The sequence below is a fragment of the Lagenorhynchus albirostris genome, chromosome 5, assembly GCF_949774975.1.
Source record: "Lagenorhynchus albirostris chromosome 5, mLagAlb1.1, whole genome shotgun sequence".
Taxonomy (NCBI): domain Eukaryota; kingdom Metazoa; phylum Chordata; class Mammalia; order Artiodactyla; family Delphinidae; genus Lagenorhynchus; species Lagenorhynchus albirostris.
In genome coordinates this window covers 92,995,189-93,013,888 of record NC_083099.1, presented here as the reverse complement: position 1 = coordinate 93,013,888, position 18,700 = coordinate 92,995,189, and the positions used below count along the sequence as shown (strand labels likewise).

The 18,700-nt window shown below is 35.7% G+C and overlaps 1 protein-coding gene across 1 annotated transcript in view; it reads right to left on the bottom strand.

The window, feature by feature from the left end:
* CBLB (Cbl proto-oncogene B) overlaps positions 1–18,700 on the bottom strand; it is a 211,127-nt gene that overhangs the window by 60,923 nt on the left and 131,504 nt on the right. Inside the window, exon 10 of the mRNA XM_060150650.1 lies at positions 12,179–12,382. Coding sequence (XP_060006633.1) covers positions 12,179–12,382 — 204 coding nt within the window. The remainder of the gene's footprint in view (positions 1–12,178; positions 12,383–18,700) is intronic.

Genomic DNA, 18,700 nt, shown 5'->3' with positions numbered 1-18,700 from the left:
TATCTTTATTATGTGGTCTAAATTCACCATAGCTTATTCATTTTCCAGAGTTCTCCTAAATTATAGTAAAATCCCCATGTAAGAGTAGATAATTTAACAGTGCCCTTTAGATAATAATGCATTTTTCTTTGCTGAAGCCTTTTTGTTGTCTCTGTGAACAATTCTGCAACTAGAATATTGAAACTTTGCATTAACTTTCATTGCTGGTAAAATGCAAATGCTAACTGTGAACACTTGTAAACATTTTTAGTAGATGGTCACAGTAAAGGTCACTTTTAATTTATTTGAGTAATCACCAATTATATTTTCTTCCCTTCCTATTTGAAAGTCTAAGGAGAAGAGAAGTCTCACACAATGCTTCACATGCCCACTCATGTTATGTTCTTTGTCCCATTATCTACCATATTCTTTTATTTACCCCTCATTGATTTGAAAGAGCTCTTTATATATTATGATAGTGAACCCCTATCTTTTTCATTTGTGGGGAATAATTTTTTCTCAGTTTGTCTTCACTACTGCTCTTCTGGTTTTAATCTTCTAGAGAATAAATACAATTAATTAGTATAATAAAAAGGCATATTAATCAAGGGATTCTTAAAAGGATCATACGCTTTTTGCCACTGCATTACATGAAATCCTTTCTTTGTCACTCCTTCATCTCTGTCTGTCCACTCTATTAGATTAGGACAAGGAAATGGAAAGCTAAGAAAAGATTACCTAGGAAAGCATAGGAAGCAGAAACTAGGATGTGGACACAGAAGTAACTTTACAGAATTTATTGCACAATATAAAGAAAATCATTTATATAGAGGTAACTGCAAGAACTGGGAAGGATGGAATCATAGTTTCAAGTTATAGGATAGCTGATTTGAATAATTCCTTTATCTTGATTTTAGGTAATTCTCACTTTTTTCTAGTATTACACTTGCTCTCAGAACTTCAGAATATATGATCTTTTTTTGTTTCCGCACCTTTCAAAATACAAAAGCTGGGCGCCTTGATCCCTGCCTGTATTATCATCACACCAGCTTATCTGTCTAACTAACAATTTCTCTTAACTTCTTTAATGCTGGTTGTTGATAAGTAAGTTCAACAGGCTGAAATCCTGGTGCTCTAGAAATTTAAAGACCACATTTGATTCTTTTATGTCTACATATTCACCAATTTTTCCAAACCCTTTGCTTCATGAAATGAATAAATGCTATTCTTTATTTTTTCTGACAAAATTTACAGAATTCTTTAGCACTTAGAATAGGAGGCGAATGACTACCATAAGGAATAGAGAAATCTGAATTTGCAATTTTAACAGAAAATCCTGAGAGAAAAGGCCCAAGAAGTAAGTAGTCAAAAGCTCATCTCAGCATGCTCCGCAATTACCAATAATAATCAGGGACTCATTCTATTTTAGTCACTCTTCATTTTATCCATACCTTTTAAAGAGCGATTTTATAACAGCCTTAATAGGATCCATTATTATGGAAATGGAAAAACATTTGGTAAGAAACTTCAAACCCTGCCAGGCTATTATTAAAAACAGGACAAGAGAAAACCTCTCCAATTACTAATAAGATGAGAGTTCTGACAATCCCAGAGATAATCAAAGTCAATTTTATAATATTTCTAAGAAGATTTTTACTTAATGAATTTTCATATCTGAACAAGGTAGATACATGTATTATAAGGATGATGAAAAGGACGACATTTCTCTAAATGTGTGAAAATTAATGAAGGACATTGATAAAACTTTTATCACATAAAATATATTCTAAGTAAAACATTCTAATAAAATAGAATTAAAATAAAATATTCTAATATTTTCCTGCTACTAACTAACCTCTTGGTTCTTCTTCTGCTCATATCCATTTGTGAACATAACAAAATCAAAAGACTTTAAAATAATAGCCTATGCAGAATATTATTCAGAAGGTATCCATTACAGAGCCGTTTGCATGTACACATTCATATGTAATTTGTAATATAAGTATAAATGATTTATGTTGTCTATTTTGGAGTACTGTACCATTGTTCCCTTTTAGATAACAAATGCTTATATGAGGAACATGGTGTAAGAGTAGTACAATCATTTCATACTTATCCACAGTCACACTTCAAGAAGTCTCAATATGTAGGAATTTAGGGAGAAACTTGGAGTGAAAAAGAAAAGTTCTCCCAACTTAATCTACAGATTAAATGCAATCCTAATTAAAATCCCAGCAAGTTATTTTTTAGATATGGTCAAACTGATTCTAAAGTTTAGATGGAGACAAAAGACCCAGAATAGCCAAAAGGATAGTTAAGGAGAAGAACAAAGTTGGAAGACGGACACTACTTGACTTCAAGACCTACTATAAAGCTACACTAATCAAGATTCTGTGGTTTTGGCAGAAGAATAGACATATAATACATCAATGGAACAGAAATAGAGCCCCCAAAATATAGTCAACTGATCTTTTGACAAAGGAGCAAAGGTACACAATGTAGTAAAGACAGTCTTCTCAACAAATGGTGCTGAAGAACTGGACTGGATATCCACATGCAAAAAAAAAAAAAATCTAGACACAGACGTTATACCCTTCACAAAATTAACTCAAAATGGACCACAAACCTAAATGTAAAATGCAAAATTATAAAATGCCTAGAAGATAATATAGGAGAAATCTAAAAAGTGACCACCAAATACAAGGTCTTCTAGATACAACAGCAAAGGTGCCATCCATGAAAGAAATACTGGGCAAGCTGGACATCATTAAAATGAGAAATTTCTGGTCTGTGAAAGAAACTATCAAGAGAATAACAAAAATACAAGCCACAGACTAGAAGAAAATCTTTGGAAAATACACATATGAGAAAGAACTGTTCTCTAAAATATAAAAAGAACCCTTAAAATTCAACAATAAGAAAACTAACAATCAGATTTTAAAATGAGCCGAAGACCTTATCAGATACCTCACTAAAGATATACAGATGGAAAATCAATATATGAAAAGATGCTGCATCATGTGTCATCAAGAAAATGTAAATTAAAACGAGATACCTTTTTGAATGGCCAAAATCCAGATCACTGACAACATCAAATGCTAATGAGGATGTGGAACAACAGAAACTCTTATTGCTGGTGGGAATGCAAAATGCTACTGCCACTCTGGAAGAGTTTGGTGGTTTCTTACAAAACTAAACATACTCTTAACATACAATACAGCAATCATGCTCTTTGGTGTTTACCTAAAGGAGCTGAAAACTTATGTTCACACAAAAAACGGCACACAGATGTTTATAACTGTTTTATTCACAACTGCCAAAACTCGTAAGCAACCAAGATGTCCTGCAGTAGGTGAATGGATAATAAATAAACTGTGGCACATCCAGACAATGGAATATTATTAGTGCTAAAAAGAAATGAGCTATCAAGTCAAGAAAAGACATGGAGGAACCTGAATGCATATTCCAAAGTGAAAGAAGCCAGTCTTAGAAGGCTGCATACTGTATGATTCCAACTATAGGACATTCTGGAAAAGGCAAAACTATGGAGAGAGTAAAAAGATCAATGGCTGCTGGGGGTTTTGGTGGGGGAGATGAATAGGCAGAACACAGAGGATGTTTAGGGCGGTGAAAATACTCTGCATGATACTATACATGTCACTATACATTTGTGCAAACCCACGAACGTACCACACCAAAAGTGAACCCTACTGTAAACTATGGACTTTAGACAATAATGATGTGTCAATGTAGGTTCATCAATTACGACAAATGTATCAGTCTGGTGGGGGAATGTTGGTGATGGGGAGGCTACACGTGTGTGGAGGCAGGGGGTGCATGAGAAATCTCTGTACATTCCCCTCAATTTTTTCTGTGAACCTAAAACTGCTCTAACAGTCCTAGAAAACAAAACCAAAAAACCAACCAACCGAAAATAAAAAAAGAAAAGTCATCTCAATGGAAAAATTCTGCTGTATTTCTCCCTCTAGGAACAGTAACAAGGAATAAGGACCTTGCTAGCTTACTAAGAATATGGATATTAACTTTGTGTGTAAACTGAGGTTCATTATTTTAAATTATTATTATTGCTGACATTCCACTAATAACTCTGGTAAAATTTTTAGATACTACAAATTCTAAAGCAATGAAGAGAAGGAAAATGGTTAGAAACTTACATACGGAGTAAGAGCTGACTGGAGTAAGAGCTCTCTTTGAGGTTTGACAGGGAGGTGGTCAATAAAACTGCAATAGGGTCTACTTTAAAGAACTGCAAACAGCCTCGCAAGTGGAATAACCCCAAGGGCCCTTTCCATTAAAATGTTAAATATTATTAGCTACATAGAGCTATACTGCTTTTCCCTGAAGTACCTTTTATAAGAGGGACATAATCTCCTAGCCTGTGACCAGCCTCTATGAACCCTGAAATTTCTTTTGAAGTTTGATATTTTACTTTAAACATTTATATGAGTTTTGCATTCTAATCCAAATATATATGTGATTTTAATTCAAAGTTATGTTTCCCCTGTCTGCATGCAACCTCCCCTTAAATTTTTTTTTTTTTTTTTGGCGGTACGTGGGCCTCTCACTGTTGTGGTCTCTTCCGTTGTGGAGCACAGGCTCCGGACACGCAGGCTCAGTGGCCATGGCTCATGGGCCCAGCCGCTCCGCGGCATGGGGGATCCTCCCGGACCGGGGCACGAACCCGTCTCCCCTGCATCGGCAGGCGGACTCTCAACCACTGAGCCACCAGGGAAGCCCTGCCCTTAAATCTTGTAGCAAAACGTAAACCTGAAGAAGTATGTCACATTGATTATAGTGGCTTCTTATGCCCTTTGGTTCATTCAGCCGCATAACCAATTTTGAGAAGTCAGGGAAGAGTGACATATAATTTAGAAATATTTCCATAAAAATGGCTGAGAAACAAGAACATCCTGGGAATTAAGGGAATTATCTTTAGCCACTGAAAAATGCCCTCATGTGAAAGCCCTGTTGCTGGCAAAATACCAGTTACAGTAGCTTTGAACAATAAGCAATTGCTATTTAGTTACTTAAGTTCTTCACCCTACTTTAGAGAATATATACTTAATCGTTTTTTTAAATTAATTTTTATTGGAGTATAGTTGATATACATATATCCACTCTGTTTTAGATTCTTCTCCCATATAGGTCATTTACAGAGTATTGATTAGAGTTCCCTGTACTTAATCATTTTAATTTACTTATGTAGAAAATAAGACTATTGTAAGCTTATCTAAATTACATAGTCCTTAAAATAATATGCCAGCAGACATGTTGGCAATGTTACATTTTCTCTGAGTTTTAAATCTATAAGATAGTTGTACAGTAAATTTAATGTGGTCATGTAATGTAATCATAATTATGTATACATTAATACAGTAAAGAAATACAACCAATTCTTTCCAAACCAATCCAGTTGTGGTGTCTATTTCTTCCTAAACAATGACAGGTAATAGTACCTAAAAGAAAAAAATACTTCCATAGACATCTCAAAAATACTGATATTTAATTCTCAGAAGCACAGCAATATTGTAGGAGTCTTAAATAACACTATATAAAAATAATGCTAATAACAACTGATACTTAACATTTACTATGTACCAGCACTGTTCCAATGGCTTTACATTCATTAACTCATTTAACCTCAACTCTCAGAGGTAGGGTTTCACAGACAAGGTCACTGAGGCACAGAGAGTTAAATAACCAATGCAGGCACATAGATACTAAGGAGCAAAACAAGAACATGAACTCAGTGTTAAGAACCACTGATCATTCAATGAAAAAAAAGAAAAACAAAACTTTCTCAGTGGCATATAACATAGGTCAGGCACTATGCAAGTCTCTGAGAATGAAAAGAAGAGCAAGGCCCACCATGAGCTCACAGTCTACACCACAGGAGGCCAACCCAAAACTAAGTACAAGAGTTCAAGTGCTAGCTTCTCCTAAACTACTACATACTCAAACTATTTTTGAGGAATATGTGACAGTGTCTTCAAGGTCCCCTATATCAGGGGCCCCCAACCCCTGGGCCGCGGACCGGTACCAGTCCGTGGCCTGTTAGGAACCGGACCCCACAGCAGGACGTGAGCAGTGGGCGAGTGAGTGAAGCTTCATCTGTCACTCTCCATCGCTCGCATTACCACCTGAACCATGACTGTCCCTGGCCCCGGTCCGTGGAAAAATTGTCTTCCACGAAACCAGTCCCTGGTGCCAAGAAGGTTGGGGACCGCTGCCCTATATCATCACATTGCACTTGGACAAGGTAGTTTTTTTCTTTGATATTCACATACTAATATAGAAAATGCTACTATTCTGCATGGAGAACTTTAAGAAAATCAGTAAACAAAATGCAATTAAATGGCAAACAATGAACCTGTGACTTTGGATTGCTCACTGTCATCCACGACTCTGCCCATGTTGCACAGCGGGAGAGGTGAGGACCGTTGACATGTGGTCCGAATAATTCTTCTTAGGTGGGACTGTCCCACGGTTGCAGGATGTTTTGCATCTCTGACCCCATCCACTAAATATCAGTGGTTCCCTCGACTCTTCAGTCACTGTGACAACAAAATATGTTCCCACATATTTCTGAATACCCTCAGGAGGCAGAACTGCCCATACTTGAGAACCATGTTCTACATTTCAAATGCCTTGTTATTTTCGAACTTCACTTTTGTTGTAGATTTTGTCCTTACTGCTCCAGCATGTATTTGAGCCCTGTGGTTGGAATCTAAGTCACATTAAAAAGGTAACAGTCGCCTAAGAACACTGCAAAAACACTGTGATCTATACACATGAATTCTTTCCTCAGGATCAGGAGTACTATGGATCCTTTCTTCACGCATTATTAGGAAAAGCAAGAATTAGATGATATATTGTTTTCAATCAGCAATATGTATTTTAATTGGTGATGGCAGCATTAGGAGAATGTATAAAAAAAGATAAAGGAAGGGGCTTCCCTGGTGGCACAGTGGTTGAGAGTCCGCCTGCCGATGCATGGGACGCGGGTTCGTGCCCCGGTCCGGGAAGATCTCACATGCCGCGGAGCGGCTGGGCCCGTGAGCCATGGCCGCTGAGCCTGTGTGTCCGGAGCCTGTGCTCCGCAACGGGAGAGGCCACAACAGTGAGAGGCCCGCGTACCGAAAAAAAAAAAAAAGATAAAGGAAGAATAATTCCTTTGACCTCTGGTCACACCTGTTTTTCCTCTTACATGGTCATTCATTAAAATTTTAAATACTGTTTTAAGAAAATATAATGTTTAAGAGCAAAGGAATTAATCTCAGTTCATACACTAGGTCAGCCTGTCAACATATCTTGTATCAAATCTTCATTTGTTTGTAATTTATGTGTTTCATGAATAACATTTTCTATCAAAGTAATTGCTAAGGAACTGCTGAGATTCTGTACACCTTTGGCAAAATGAAACAAAATTCTGAATAGCAATAGACATGTTTTCTTAGCTTTGATCTGACTGAAGTCAAAGAGAAGGATGTGATCTTATTGATCACACCCTGGACTTCCTCTAAGGGCTCACTCAGATCCAATTACCCTAGCAATTCTGACAGCTTGAGAACTCAGGCAATGGTACAATTTCAAGCAAAACCTGCAACACCTTCTAATGAAACTCATAAAATAGCCTATATCTAGAAAGGCAACCAATACACTGTATTATAGATGTATAGGTTCTATTTGCTTCTGTACGATTAGCATTACTCAATAAACTTATAAAACAAACAATAAAACTACATTCTATATGTTCAGTATGCTACTATTTATAAACTCCAGCTGCAGGACCTCACCACGGCAACAGGAATATACAAACAGCTCAGTTCTCTATGCTATGATGGAAGCATTACTAATTTAAAGAATGCAATATGCTTAAGACAGACAGAAACAATTTCACAATATAGTCATCAACCTGCTCATAAAAGAGGAGAAAGATAGAGATGAGTATTTGACATGGCAGATAAAAGAAAACTGATTCCTTTTGCTGGACCATGACTGACAGTCACTCGTGGAGTTGAGAGAATGAAATGTTTTTAAAATGAATGAATGAATGAGGCAACAGAATCACTGAAAAAAACAGAATGGAAGAAAATCAGGTAGAAGAGCTACTGTGTCAAAGTGATCTGTGATATTTGTTCATAGCCTCATCTATAAGACAGAACTGAATAGAATCTATAATTTGGTATTTTGTAACAGATATACTCAGTCTTCAGATTGGAGTGAAAAAGATGCACAAAATCAGGCCACTGCCCTCACAGCCCATGTGAACATGCACGTGCATTTGTTATTTCACTTAATAAATGCTAGGTACCAAGAAACACAAAGATAAATAAGATATAGTCTAATAGTCTAATGGAGAAGACAGTCCTCTAAATGAAACGTAACAATTTAGTGTAACTCCTGAAGTAGAAGTACCTATGAAGTATTATGGGAGCATAATACCATAGCAATGTTTTTCCCAATTATTCAGAAAGAATTGATGCTTGTATCTACAGTAAAATTTAGGTTTTATTGGAAGTTAAGTGGCAGTGATTTACAAAATATTATAAAATTCACAATCTGTTTAGAATTGTCTAGAGGCAGATCAGTGCACATAAATACATTTAACTGAAATATGATCCCTCCACTTAAATGATTACAGGTTCTTTAAATTTCTCCAATCTCTAACTGTCATAAGAAAGTATGGAAATGACACTGACTCGAGTGAAAGCTTTGTTAAATGACACCGCTGACTGCTGGGACAATAATGTCTGAGAGCAGCACCAGCCTTCTCCTTTTTGGGTAAACTAAAGAGAAGATCGTTGTCAAAACCTCTCAGCTGCCTCAAAAACAAGCTCACCAGTGTGCCAGAGGGAACACAACATGCATGGTTTGAGAGTGCGTGGAAGATCAGGGAAAACCACCAGCCACCTTTGAATGTTGTGTGTTCATTTTATGTTACCAGTGATTCCCTTCAATTGTCAGCGCTACTAATGAAGCAAAGCTCAAGCTTCAACTTAAGTCAGTGGAAATCAGGCTGAAACTGCAACCTTTCCCAAACTCATATAGAGTAAACCTCATTTTCCCCAAAGCAGTAAGGTGTACCAAGTTCTTGAAAGAATTACTCTTAAGGCCCGGCTCCCCGTCCCCTGACAGCAATCACTGAAGGAAGAAAGCCCATTTAGTAAAGGAAATTGAAATGCCTTTTTCCTAGCTATAAAACATTACCACCTCATTCACTGGAACTACCTGAGCTGTTATATGTTTCTCAGAGACTTTTCTGTCATTCCCTATTATCCATGCATTCAATAAGCATTCTTTAAATGCTTTAAGGTGCCCTAGACCTGAGGACTGAAATGTTTTTCTTCAAGGGCCAGATAGTAAATATTTAAGGCTTTGCAAGCCAAGATGCAAAATCAAGGGAATTATGTAGGTACTTAAAAAATCAGTTAAATATATAACCATTTAAAATGTAAAATTATCATTAGCTCACAGAAAAACAAAAACAGGGCACAGATTGCTGATTTTAGTGCTAGATCACAGTCAAATATTCAGACCAAGCTAAGACCATTAGGTTACTACATTAAAAGAAAAGGTTTTTTGCAACAAAACCTAGCTGCTTCTAGTAAGAACCTGCAGGAATGATCTAATAACGCTCTGTCCAATATAATTATCTACTGGATATTAATTATTTCTATTATATCTATCTATACTAGATATTTCAATACCTACAGAAAACGTTCCACATCTGTACAGTTCAACAGGGTAGCCTCTAGACACAAGGGGCTGTTGAGCATTTCAAATATGTTGAATGGACTAAAGAACAGAATTTTAAAATTTTATTAAATCTTAGTTATTTAAAATTTACATTTAAATAGCCACATACAGCTAGTATATGGAAAAACAGATGTAATAGTTTTTTTATATATCAATTAGCAGGGCCTAATCGAATTTGCTTGGGTTTTTGGTGACCAATTAGGGCATAAATATCTTTACAGGTTAATACCAACAGATCACAGTTCAAATTGTTCTTAACTTCTGGTTAACATTTCATTGGGAGTTGGTAACTATTCGTGATGTACATTATATTATAGAACTGAAAAGACCTTCAGAGAACACAGACTTGTACTCTATGAAGTACAATGTGTGCAGCATGTTCCAAAGAGGGCAAAAGAGGTGTATTGCATGACGGCTCATAACTACAGTTTTGAAGTTAGGAAAAAAGCACCAGTTCTGCTTCAGAGTAGTACTGGGATCTTAGGCAAGTTATTTTACCTCTTTCTTCTTCAATTTCCTCCATTGTAAAACAGGACAGTAATAGGAGCTTCTCTACTGGATTGGTAGCATGATTAAATGAGATTAAGGACTTAAGAACACAGAACACTGCCAGCTCACTGAAATCATAAATGTTACTACTTTATTGAAATAACGCTATATGACAAGTATTTTGGGATACAGTCCACAATCTGACTTGGTAGAAACCATTTCATCACTCAGCATGTAAGGAAGCTACATATGGAGTGTTGGATATATCACTGTTATTTTTATCCAGCAGACACAACTTTGAATTCTGGCTTTACAACCTCCTAATGTAGCCATGTCACATGACTAGTCTGAGCCTCATTTCCTTATCTGAAAATGAGAAGAATATTTACCTCTTCAAGTTGAGAGAATAAAATGTGAAAGAGTTTTGCTCATATACATATTAATGTTGGTTACTGATTGAGTTCATCTTAAAATCAAGTCTCAATTCCCTGTTTCAATTTGAGATTTTTTTTTCTTGTTCATCCTTTAGGGTTACTGAGGGATAACTACTTCCTTTCTTCCATCTCTTGGGCCAAAGGGATCACAAACTTCAAAAGTAAAAACTGAATGTAGCTGTCAGCATTAGAGGCTAGAATCAAGAGTAGTTTCTCTTGAGAGAAACTATGACTATGAGAGTTAAATTATGACATTTATGAAAAACCAATGAGGTGAATAATAAAAATCACCCCAGACCAAAGTAGAATTTGAGAGTAGCCATGTTGGTGGTATTAATATATCTCCATATGTAGAAATTTGTTATTTAAAAATCCTAAGGATAAGTACCCGGTGAGCATGGAACACTGGAACACAGAAGATGCAGGAGGCCAAGAAGTAAATTTTGACACAGCCGTAAAGAATGGGTAACCCCCAAATCACCTCATCTGTTTCCTGCACCAAGTGTTTCCCTACCACAGAGATGGACGCATATGGCAAATACAATCTTCTGCCATTACACTTTATCATCGTTCCACCTAGATGGCAAATAGGCTGCATGTTACCTGCCAAATCCTAATGAATTGCAGTGGGGGTTCTATAAGGCTGTGCAGGCCACGTCTGAACTCAGCAGGAATGAGAACCATGATTGATTAGCCATGCCTGCCATCAGAAGGAAGGGGGGGCACCTTCATACTGTGTGTGCAGATGCTTTCATAACACTCACTGCCATTTCTCTGATTTTAGGAGCAAAAAACTTCTGAGCGTAATCTGAATTTCATGTATCTTTTTGTACAGAGAACAGCCTGATAGCTTAGAGTCCAGCTCTCTTGATCATTATGTTTCTGGTTTGTTAATTACTCAATTGGCATTCTGGTTCATTGAGTAGTCTCTTGTGGGCTTGGTTGCATAAACTCCAACTGGGCAGCAGCATCCGTTCCCAGTGAACTGACAAAGTTAATTTTTTGAGTCTGCAATATTGATAAGCAAACCCCAGACTATGGTAAATTCATAAAGGTAAATCTTATGTGACCTCTTAATAGCCAAACAGAAGGCTGGCTTTCCTAATAAGAAGAATAACTATCAGACACTTCTTTTAGACTTCAACAAAGACTATTTTTCATCAGTTTCATCACTTCTAATTTTAATAATTTTCTTTCTTAAATTTTTCTTTACAGATGTGCTGTTGCCAGTCTCAGATGATGTTTTTCTCTATACGAAAGCTCTCACCATCTCTCATTTTGCAGTTTAAAACCAGCGAAAGCACTCTGATTAGTCTAGTTCTTTCTCAGCCTATGATTCCATCAGCCTTTCAACATTAGTTATATCTTCACCTTTCTTTTGATTCCAGAATCTTTCTTTCCCAAACCCACACTCCGTCATACCCAACTTGCGACAGCATCACTTCTTTTTCATGTCCACACAACAACTGAAAAAATCCTATGTTTTCTAGTTTTACCTTTCGAACATTTGCCAACCGATTCATCATCAAGGACTCCTCTCGGTCATCATCGTCATCCAAGTCCAGCATCGGCATTCCGAAGGGGTCGATGATGCTACAGCACCTGGAACCTTCATCTCTTGGATCAAAGGGGTCCACGATTATGGGCTCCGTTCCTTTTATTTCGCAGCGACAGAAGGGGCAGCCCTGGCCATCTGACTCCTGAACAAACATAAAAATTGTGCTGATTGGTCTTTGTTCAAATAAAACACTACTGAGAGGGGCCAAAGTTCTACTATAAAAAGAAGTTGCAAAAAATAGGTTTTCAGGTAGGCAGTGGGGGTGGAGGAAGATCTGCCTTGAAGGTGGTAGAGTAGAACGGGGAACCAACAAAATATATGTTCAGTATTTAAAATTTCAAATTTTTTAAGAAAAATTTCTTTACAAAAACCTTTGATTTAGGATAAATCAAAAAGTTAGGAGCTTAACTTTATTTTACTGAATGTTCATTTACAATTTTAATGTATCAAAACTTTAGAGTCCTGCAGAAAACTGGAAATTAAATCATGTCCCTCTTTACCAAAAGGCACCAGTGCAAATTAAACATTCTATACAAAGGACATTTTGATAAAAATTCATTATAAATAAAGTAATAGTATCAATTAGAACAATCCATTTCAAAATCAATTCTGGAAAAGTTCCTGTGCACATAACTATGGCTACATATTTCCATTTTAATTGCCTAGGTCTTTTAAAGCCTTGGTTTATAAGCAATCAGTGGGAAAAAATAAGTTTATTTTCAGAAATCATCATCTGTCCTGAGAGCCTGTCATTCTGACACAGCTCATATGGAATGTAACAATATGTGAGATATCAAGTTTTACACCTCATCTTGCTTTCAAACTAGATACTGCAAAGGGATTTGTGCAAATACTTTTGGGCCAGAAATTCATTTACTGGTAATTACTGAAGTTTTCTGAAAATCTCCCAATTCTATTTCTCAAAAACTAACTACATTAAGAATTCACAGTTGGGAGGGAAACAGGACAAGACTGTTTTCTTGCCCTGCAGATAATGCTGACTTTTAGAGATAGATGGTATATGACATTCACCACCATATTTTTGTTTCTCCATTATACCCTGACTTTACTAGTATGTTATTTTAAAAAATTATAAAACTTATAAGATCATTTTAAGGCAGAAATCGCATGACGGCATCATTTTTAGAGATGAGACTATGAATGAAAAGAGCTAACATCTTTAAAGAAACCATTCAGTACTTAAGACTGTCCCATGCACTTGGTACGACGGGAACGTGGTGATCTACCTGCCCTCCAGTGACACTCTGATCAGTGGTGGAGTAACACTCTCCTTTCACTGGACAATTACTTAGCATACACTCTGTGGCAGATTCTGTGGTACGTAGTTTATTCTTTCCCAAGCATCACTCTGATTAACAAACTGAACATCTCCTTTGCCAAACAAATTGTCAAAAAAAGAAAAACAAATGCTTTCTGGATTGGTTAATGAAAAGAAACTGCAACAATTCCTTATTCATCGACTGCTACATAATTTGGGAAAGAAACTTGGAATGGTAAAATAGTTGAACTAAGGTGGTATGAAGAGATACAGACAGGCTAGTACAAAATCCCTTGATGTTTACTGCCACGTGTGCTCAAGTCTGGTGAGCTTCAAGGCAACTCAAGTATTTGCTCCATCATTTTACAGATGATAAAACTGATACTTAATTCTCCCATCTTACACTGATATTTTCTAACACAGTAGCAAATATTTAAGGAAAGCTAAACCTTTCTCCTATCTTTGATAACAAGAACATTAAATGTAAGTACATTTTCAATATAGGTTGTCATCCACATAAAATCCCCTTATTATAAAAGTCAAAATGGACCCATACTGTGTGTCTGCAGTGAATTTTCCTATGGATCTACATAAGATAATTTCAAACAGATAGTTTTAATATATAAGAGCAAGATGAGAAAGAACCAATGTACCCTGCATCTTTAATGCATGAAGAATGGAAAGTGGTATTCATGGCCCTAAGCAGAGCAATACAAAGCTATAGTAATTAAAACAGTATGGAACTGGCACAAAAAGAGACACAGATCAATGGAACAGAATAGAGAGCCTAGAAATGAACCCAAGGATATATGGTCAATTAATTTACAACAAAGGAGCCAAGAATATACAATGGGGAAAGGACAGTCTCTTCAATAAATGGTGTTGGGAAAATTAGACAACCACATGGCAATAAATAAATAAATAAATAAATAAATAAACTGGACCATTATCTTACACCATACACAAACATTAGCTTAAAATGGATTAAAGACTTGAAAGTAAGAACTGAAACCATAAAACTTCTAGAAGAAAATATAGGCGGTAAGCTCCTTGACATAGGTCTTGGCAAGATTTTTTGAACCTGACACCAAAATCAAAAGCAACAAAAGCAAAAATAAACAAGTGGGATTATATCAAACTAAAAAGTTTCTGCATAGCAAAGGGAACCATCAACAAAATGAAAAGACAACCTGCTGAATGGGAGAAAATACTTCCAAATCATAGACCTGATAACAGGCCAATATCCAAAATACATAAAGAACTCAACAGCAAAAACAAAAACAAAATAACAATCTGATTAAAAAATGGACAGATCTGAAGAGACATTTTTCCAAAGATACATATATGGCAAACAGTTACATAAAAAGATGTTCAACATCACTAATTATCAGGGAAATGCAAATCAAAACCAAAGTGAAATATCACCTCATACCTATTAGAATGCCTATTATCAAAAAGACTAGAAATAACAAGTGTTGGTGAGGATGTGGACAAAGAAGACCCTTGTGTACTGTTGGTGGGTATGTAAATTGGTGCAGGCAGTATGGAAAACAGTACGGAGGTTCCTCAAAAAATTAAAAAGAACTACCATACAATCCAGCAATTCCACTTCTGGATATTTACCTGAAGAAAATGAAAACACTAATTAGAAAAGATATATGCACACCCCATGTTCACTGCAGCATTATTTCCAGTAGCCAAGATATGGAAACAACCTAAGTGTCCATCAGTGGATAAATGGATAAAAAATTGTGGTACATATATACAATGGAATATTATTCAGCCATAAAAAAGAATGAAATCTTGCCATTTGCCACAACATGGATGGACCTCAAGGGCATTATGTAAGTGAAATAAGGCAGAGAAAGACAGATAGATACCATATGATCTCTCTTACATGTGCAATCTAAAAATTAACTCAAAACAAAAATAAGTTCAGATACAGAGAACAGATTGGTGGTTGCCAGAGGTGGGGGAGTGGGTGGTGGGAGAAATGGGTGTACAGTTTTTTTCTTTAGTTTTAGTAAGCTGAATGCCACTAAGTAAAAAATTAAAATATAAAAGAGCTGATGTTCCCTGTGTCTTTAATGCATGAAGGATGGAAAGCTGTACTCTGGGCCCTAAGTAGACACTTCATGCATTTATACATTTTTTTAAAATTATTACATAAATTTTCAAACATAGACAAAAGCAGAGAAAAAAGTGTAATGAATCTGCATGTACCTATCTCCCAACTTCAACAATTATCAATTCACACCCAATTTTTTTTTGAATTTTATTTATTTTTTTATACAGCAGGTTATTAGTTATCCATTTTATACATATTAGTGTATATATGTCAATCCCAATCTCCCAATTCATCACACTGCCCCCGCCAATTCACACCCAATCTTGTTTCAGCTATATGTTTACTTGTTCCCTCCGCCCCTGGATAATTTTGAAGTACATCCTACACATTACATAAATTCATCCGTAAACGTTTTAGTATGTGTACCTAAAAACCAGAAAATCTTTTAAGACCTAAGTATAATACAGTTATCATAACTACAATTAATCTATTCAATCGAAATAATTAAAGTCATATTATTTTTGAGTACAGTGGCTAGAATGCATAAGCAACTGTATTCCCCTTCAAAGACTTCCTTAGAACCTCCAGGGTCAGTTTGCATGTTGTTTGGTTAAGGATGACTTCTGGTTTATGTGATCTATTTCCTGATAAGGGGTAACTCAAAAGATTGTGTTTGGAAAGGGAAGGAGGTGAAAGGCAATAATAGCATCTTGATGGTACAAGAAAAAGACTGGGAACAGTTCATCTAAAACTGAATTTAGGTTTTTTTGCCATCTCTCCTACCTTAAAGTTTAATGCTATACAAATTACTGATGTGAGAGTAGCTGCTTTATGAGTATATGTCACAAAATATATTTTCTGTTAAGCTTTATCTTTGTTGAGCGTTTACATTACTTACTAGGATCAAAATCCAGCTGCAATGTACTTCCATTCTGATTTGCAAACATAGATCACACAACATGCCTCCTCTAATATGACTTCACCCACCACTTTCTCTGTAAACTATTGTCATATGCAAATTAAGTTTGACCATATTGTCAAATTTGGTACTCATAATCTCAAATTTTGGTGCTGTTTGGGTACTCCACCTCATTTCTGTCAGATAGTTGATTAAACACATATGAAGACTGTCTTCGATAGATACCTAACTCTTCAGGATTGTGCCTCAATAATTAAAATAATATTTCTGTCAATATACACTTAACGCAAGATCACAGAACATATGTTAATGAAAAAGAAGGACCAATACATAATTCCTTCTCTAGTCCCCAACATATTCACATTCTGAGAAAGTTAAGAGGAAGTACTTGGACTCCATCTGTTCTAATTCACTCAGTAGACTTCACTTCCTCAAATAAATCCTCCCAAACCAAATGAGACAGAAGTTATCAGTGCGTTCTACACCATCTGAAACTTAACTATGTAATATGCTCATGATAAAACTACTCAGACTCATTTGGCAACCATAAATACTGCAAGTTAATGATATTAAATATAACTTTAGGTAACCTGAGAACAAATTAACATTGACAGAGAAATAGAAAAAAAAAAATTAAGTTCCCCCCAAAATTCCCATTCCCCAATAACACCCTATGTAAAAATCCAAATAAATATTGTCACTATCATCTCATCATCATCATGTATCAGTCACCTTCCATAGTATTTCTGTTTAAATGTTGTCCAGATCAATATTATCTCTTAAATACTTTCTTTTAATGTTTTAAAAGATAAACATCATATATAGTACAATTTCTTTTGCTCCCAAGATGATTATTTGAAGGCACACTTTAAGTTCAATCATTTCATGCCTTCCCACAAATACAATATAAATGGAGGGCCCTAGAGAATACATAAGACTTCATGAGTCTCATATACTCATTTCATGAGTATATTTTTACTATATGTGTGTTTCCCATCTCAGTAACTTCTAATGTACACTACCTTGCTATACTTCACACAGATTTGAAGTTACCATAAATCTCTTTTTCTAAACATGAAACAATTATAGACAAATAACTAGATAGATACATATACACATACATATACTGAGAGTAGCTTGGGTCCATACTAAGCATTTTCAGAGCACAATATATCCCACAAAAACTTAGTAACTTCTTGCTATAAAGAATGAATGATGACAGTTAATAGTGATCTTAGAATAAGTAACAGAGAGAGAGATCTTTGGTTTTGATGTCCTTTTATGGTGGGCAAGGGAAGACGACATTGACAAATCTAGACTCTTCTAGTTTTAATTTGGAAGGACCATGAAAACAGTGAATCAGGAAAGAAGCATAAACATTCTGAATCTGGAAGCTTGGATTGGAATCCTATACCCACCAATTGCAGCTGTGTGACACTGGGTAAGCCATTTCATCTTCTTTGTAGGGTATAATGAGAGAATGCACATTTTAAGGGATATCTTAAAGATAAAGTGAGATAAATTAATTCAAAGCCTTCCAAAGTGCTACTTAAATTCCAGTTGGTATAATTACTACAAAAATAGTCTCAAGAACAAAGAAAAGAAGTAAGATAGCTGAGGAAACATACCATAGCCCTTACACGACTCTCAAAGTGAAAGAGGAGCTCCAACACTTTATCACATTTATACAAAAAGACATAACATATAATCAAGGACAAATACTAATTTATAACATTCTTAAAGGCAAATATTTTTTTATTTGTAGTACTAAGGTTATGAAGCTTCACTGAGGCTAGAAATTTAAAGGCTGGTTGCTTTTGAAAACAGATATATTAAGATTACTTCTTAGTGCCTTGAATGCGATTCTTTGAGCTGGCTTCTCACCCCTCTTAGACAGTTACACATTTCTTCCCCAGTCATGCTCTCTAAATATGGTACACCTATAAATCTCTTTAATCACATGTCATATTAAAATCCGAGCTTACTAATTTTCATCTGCTGACTTTTTGCTAAGTATTTTGAATACTCCAATATCTTTCCTTTAAATTATTTTGAAAAAATATGCAGGAGGAATAATCAGAGGAAAATTAACTTTGCTTTTAATTGAATTTGAAAGTCCTTGGCAATAATTCAAACAAAGGCTGCATATCCAATTGGCATATGTGTATCCATTTTTATTTTGGAAGAAAGATTT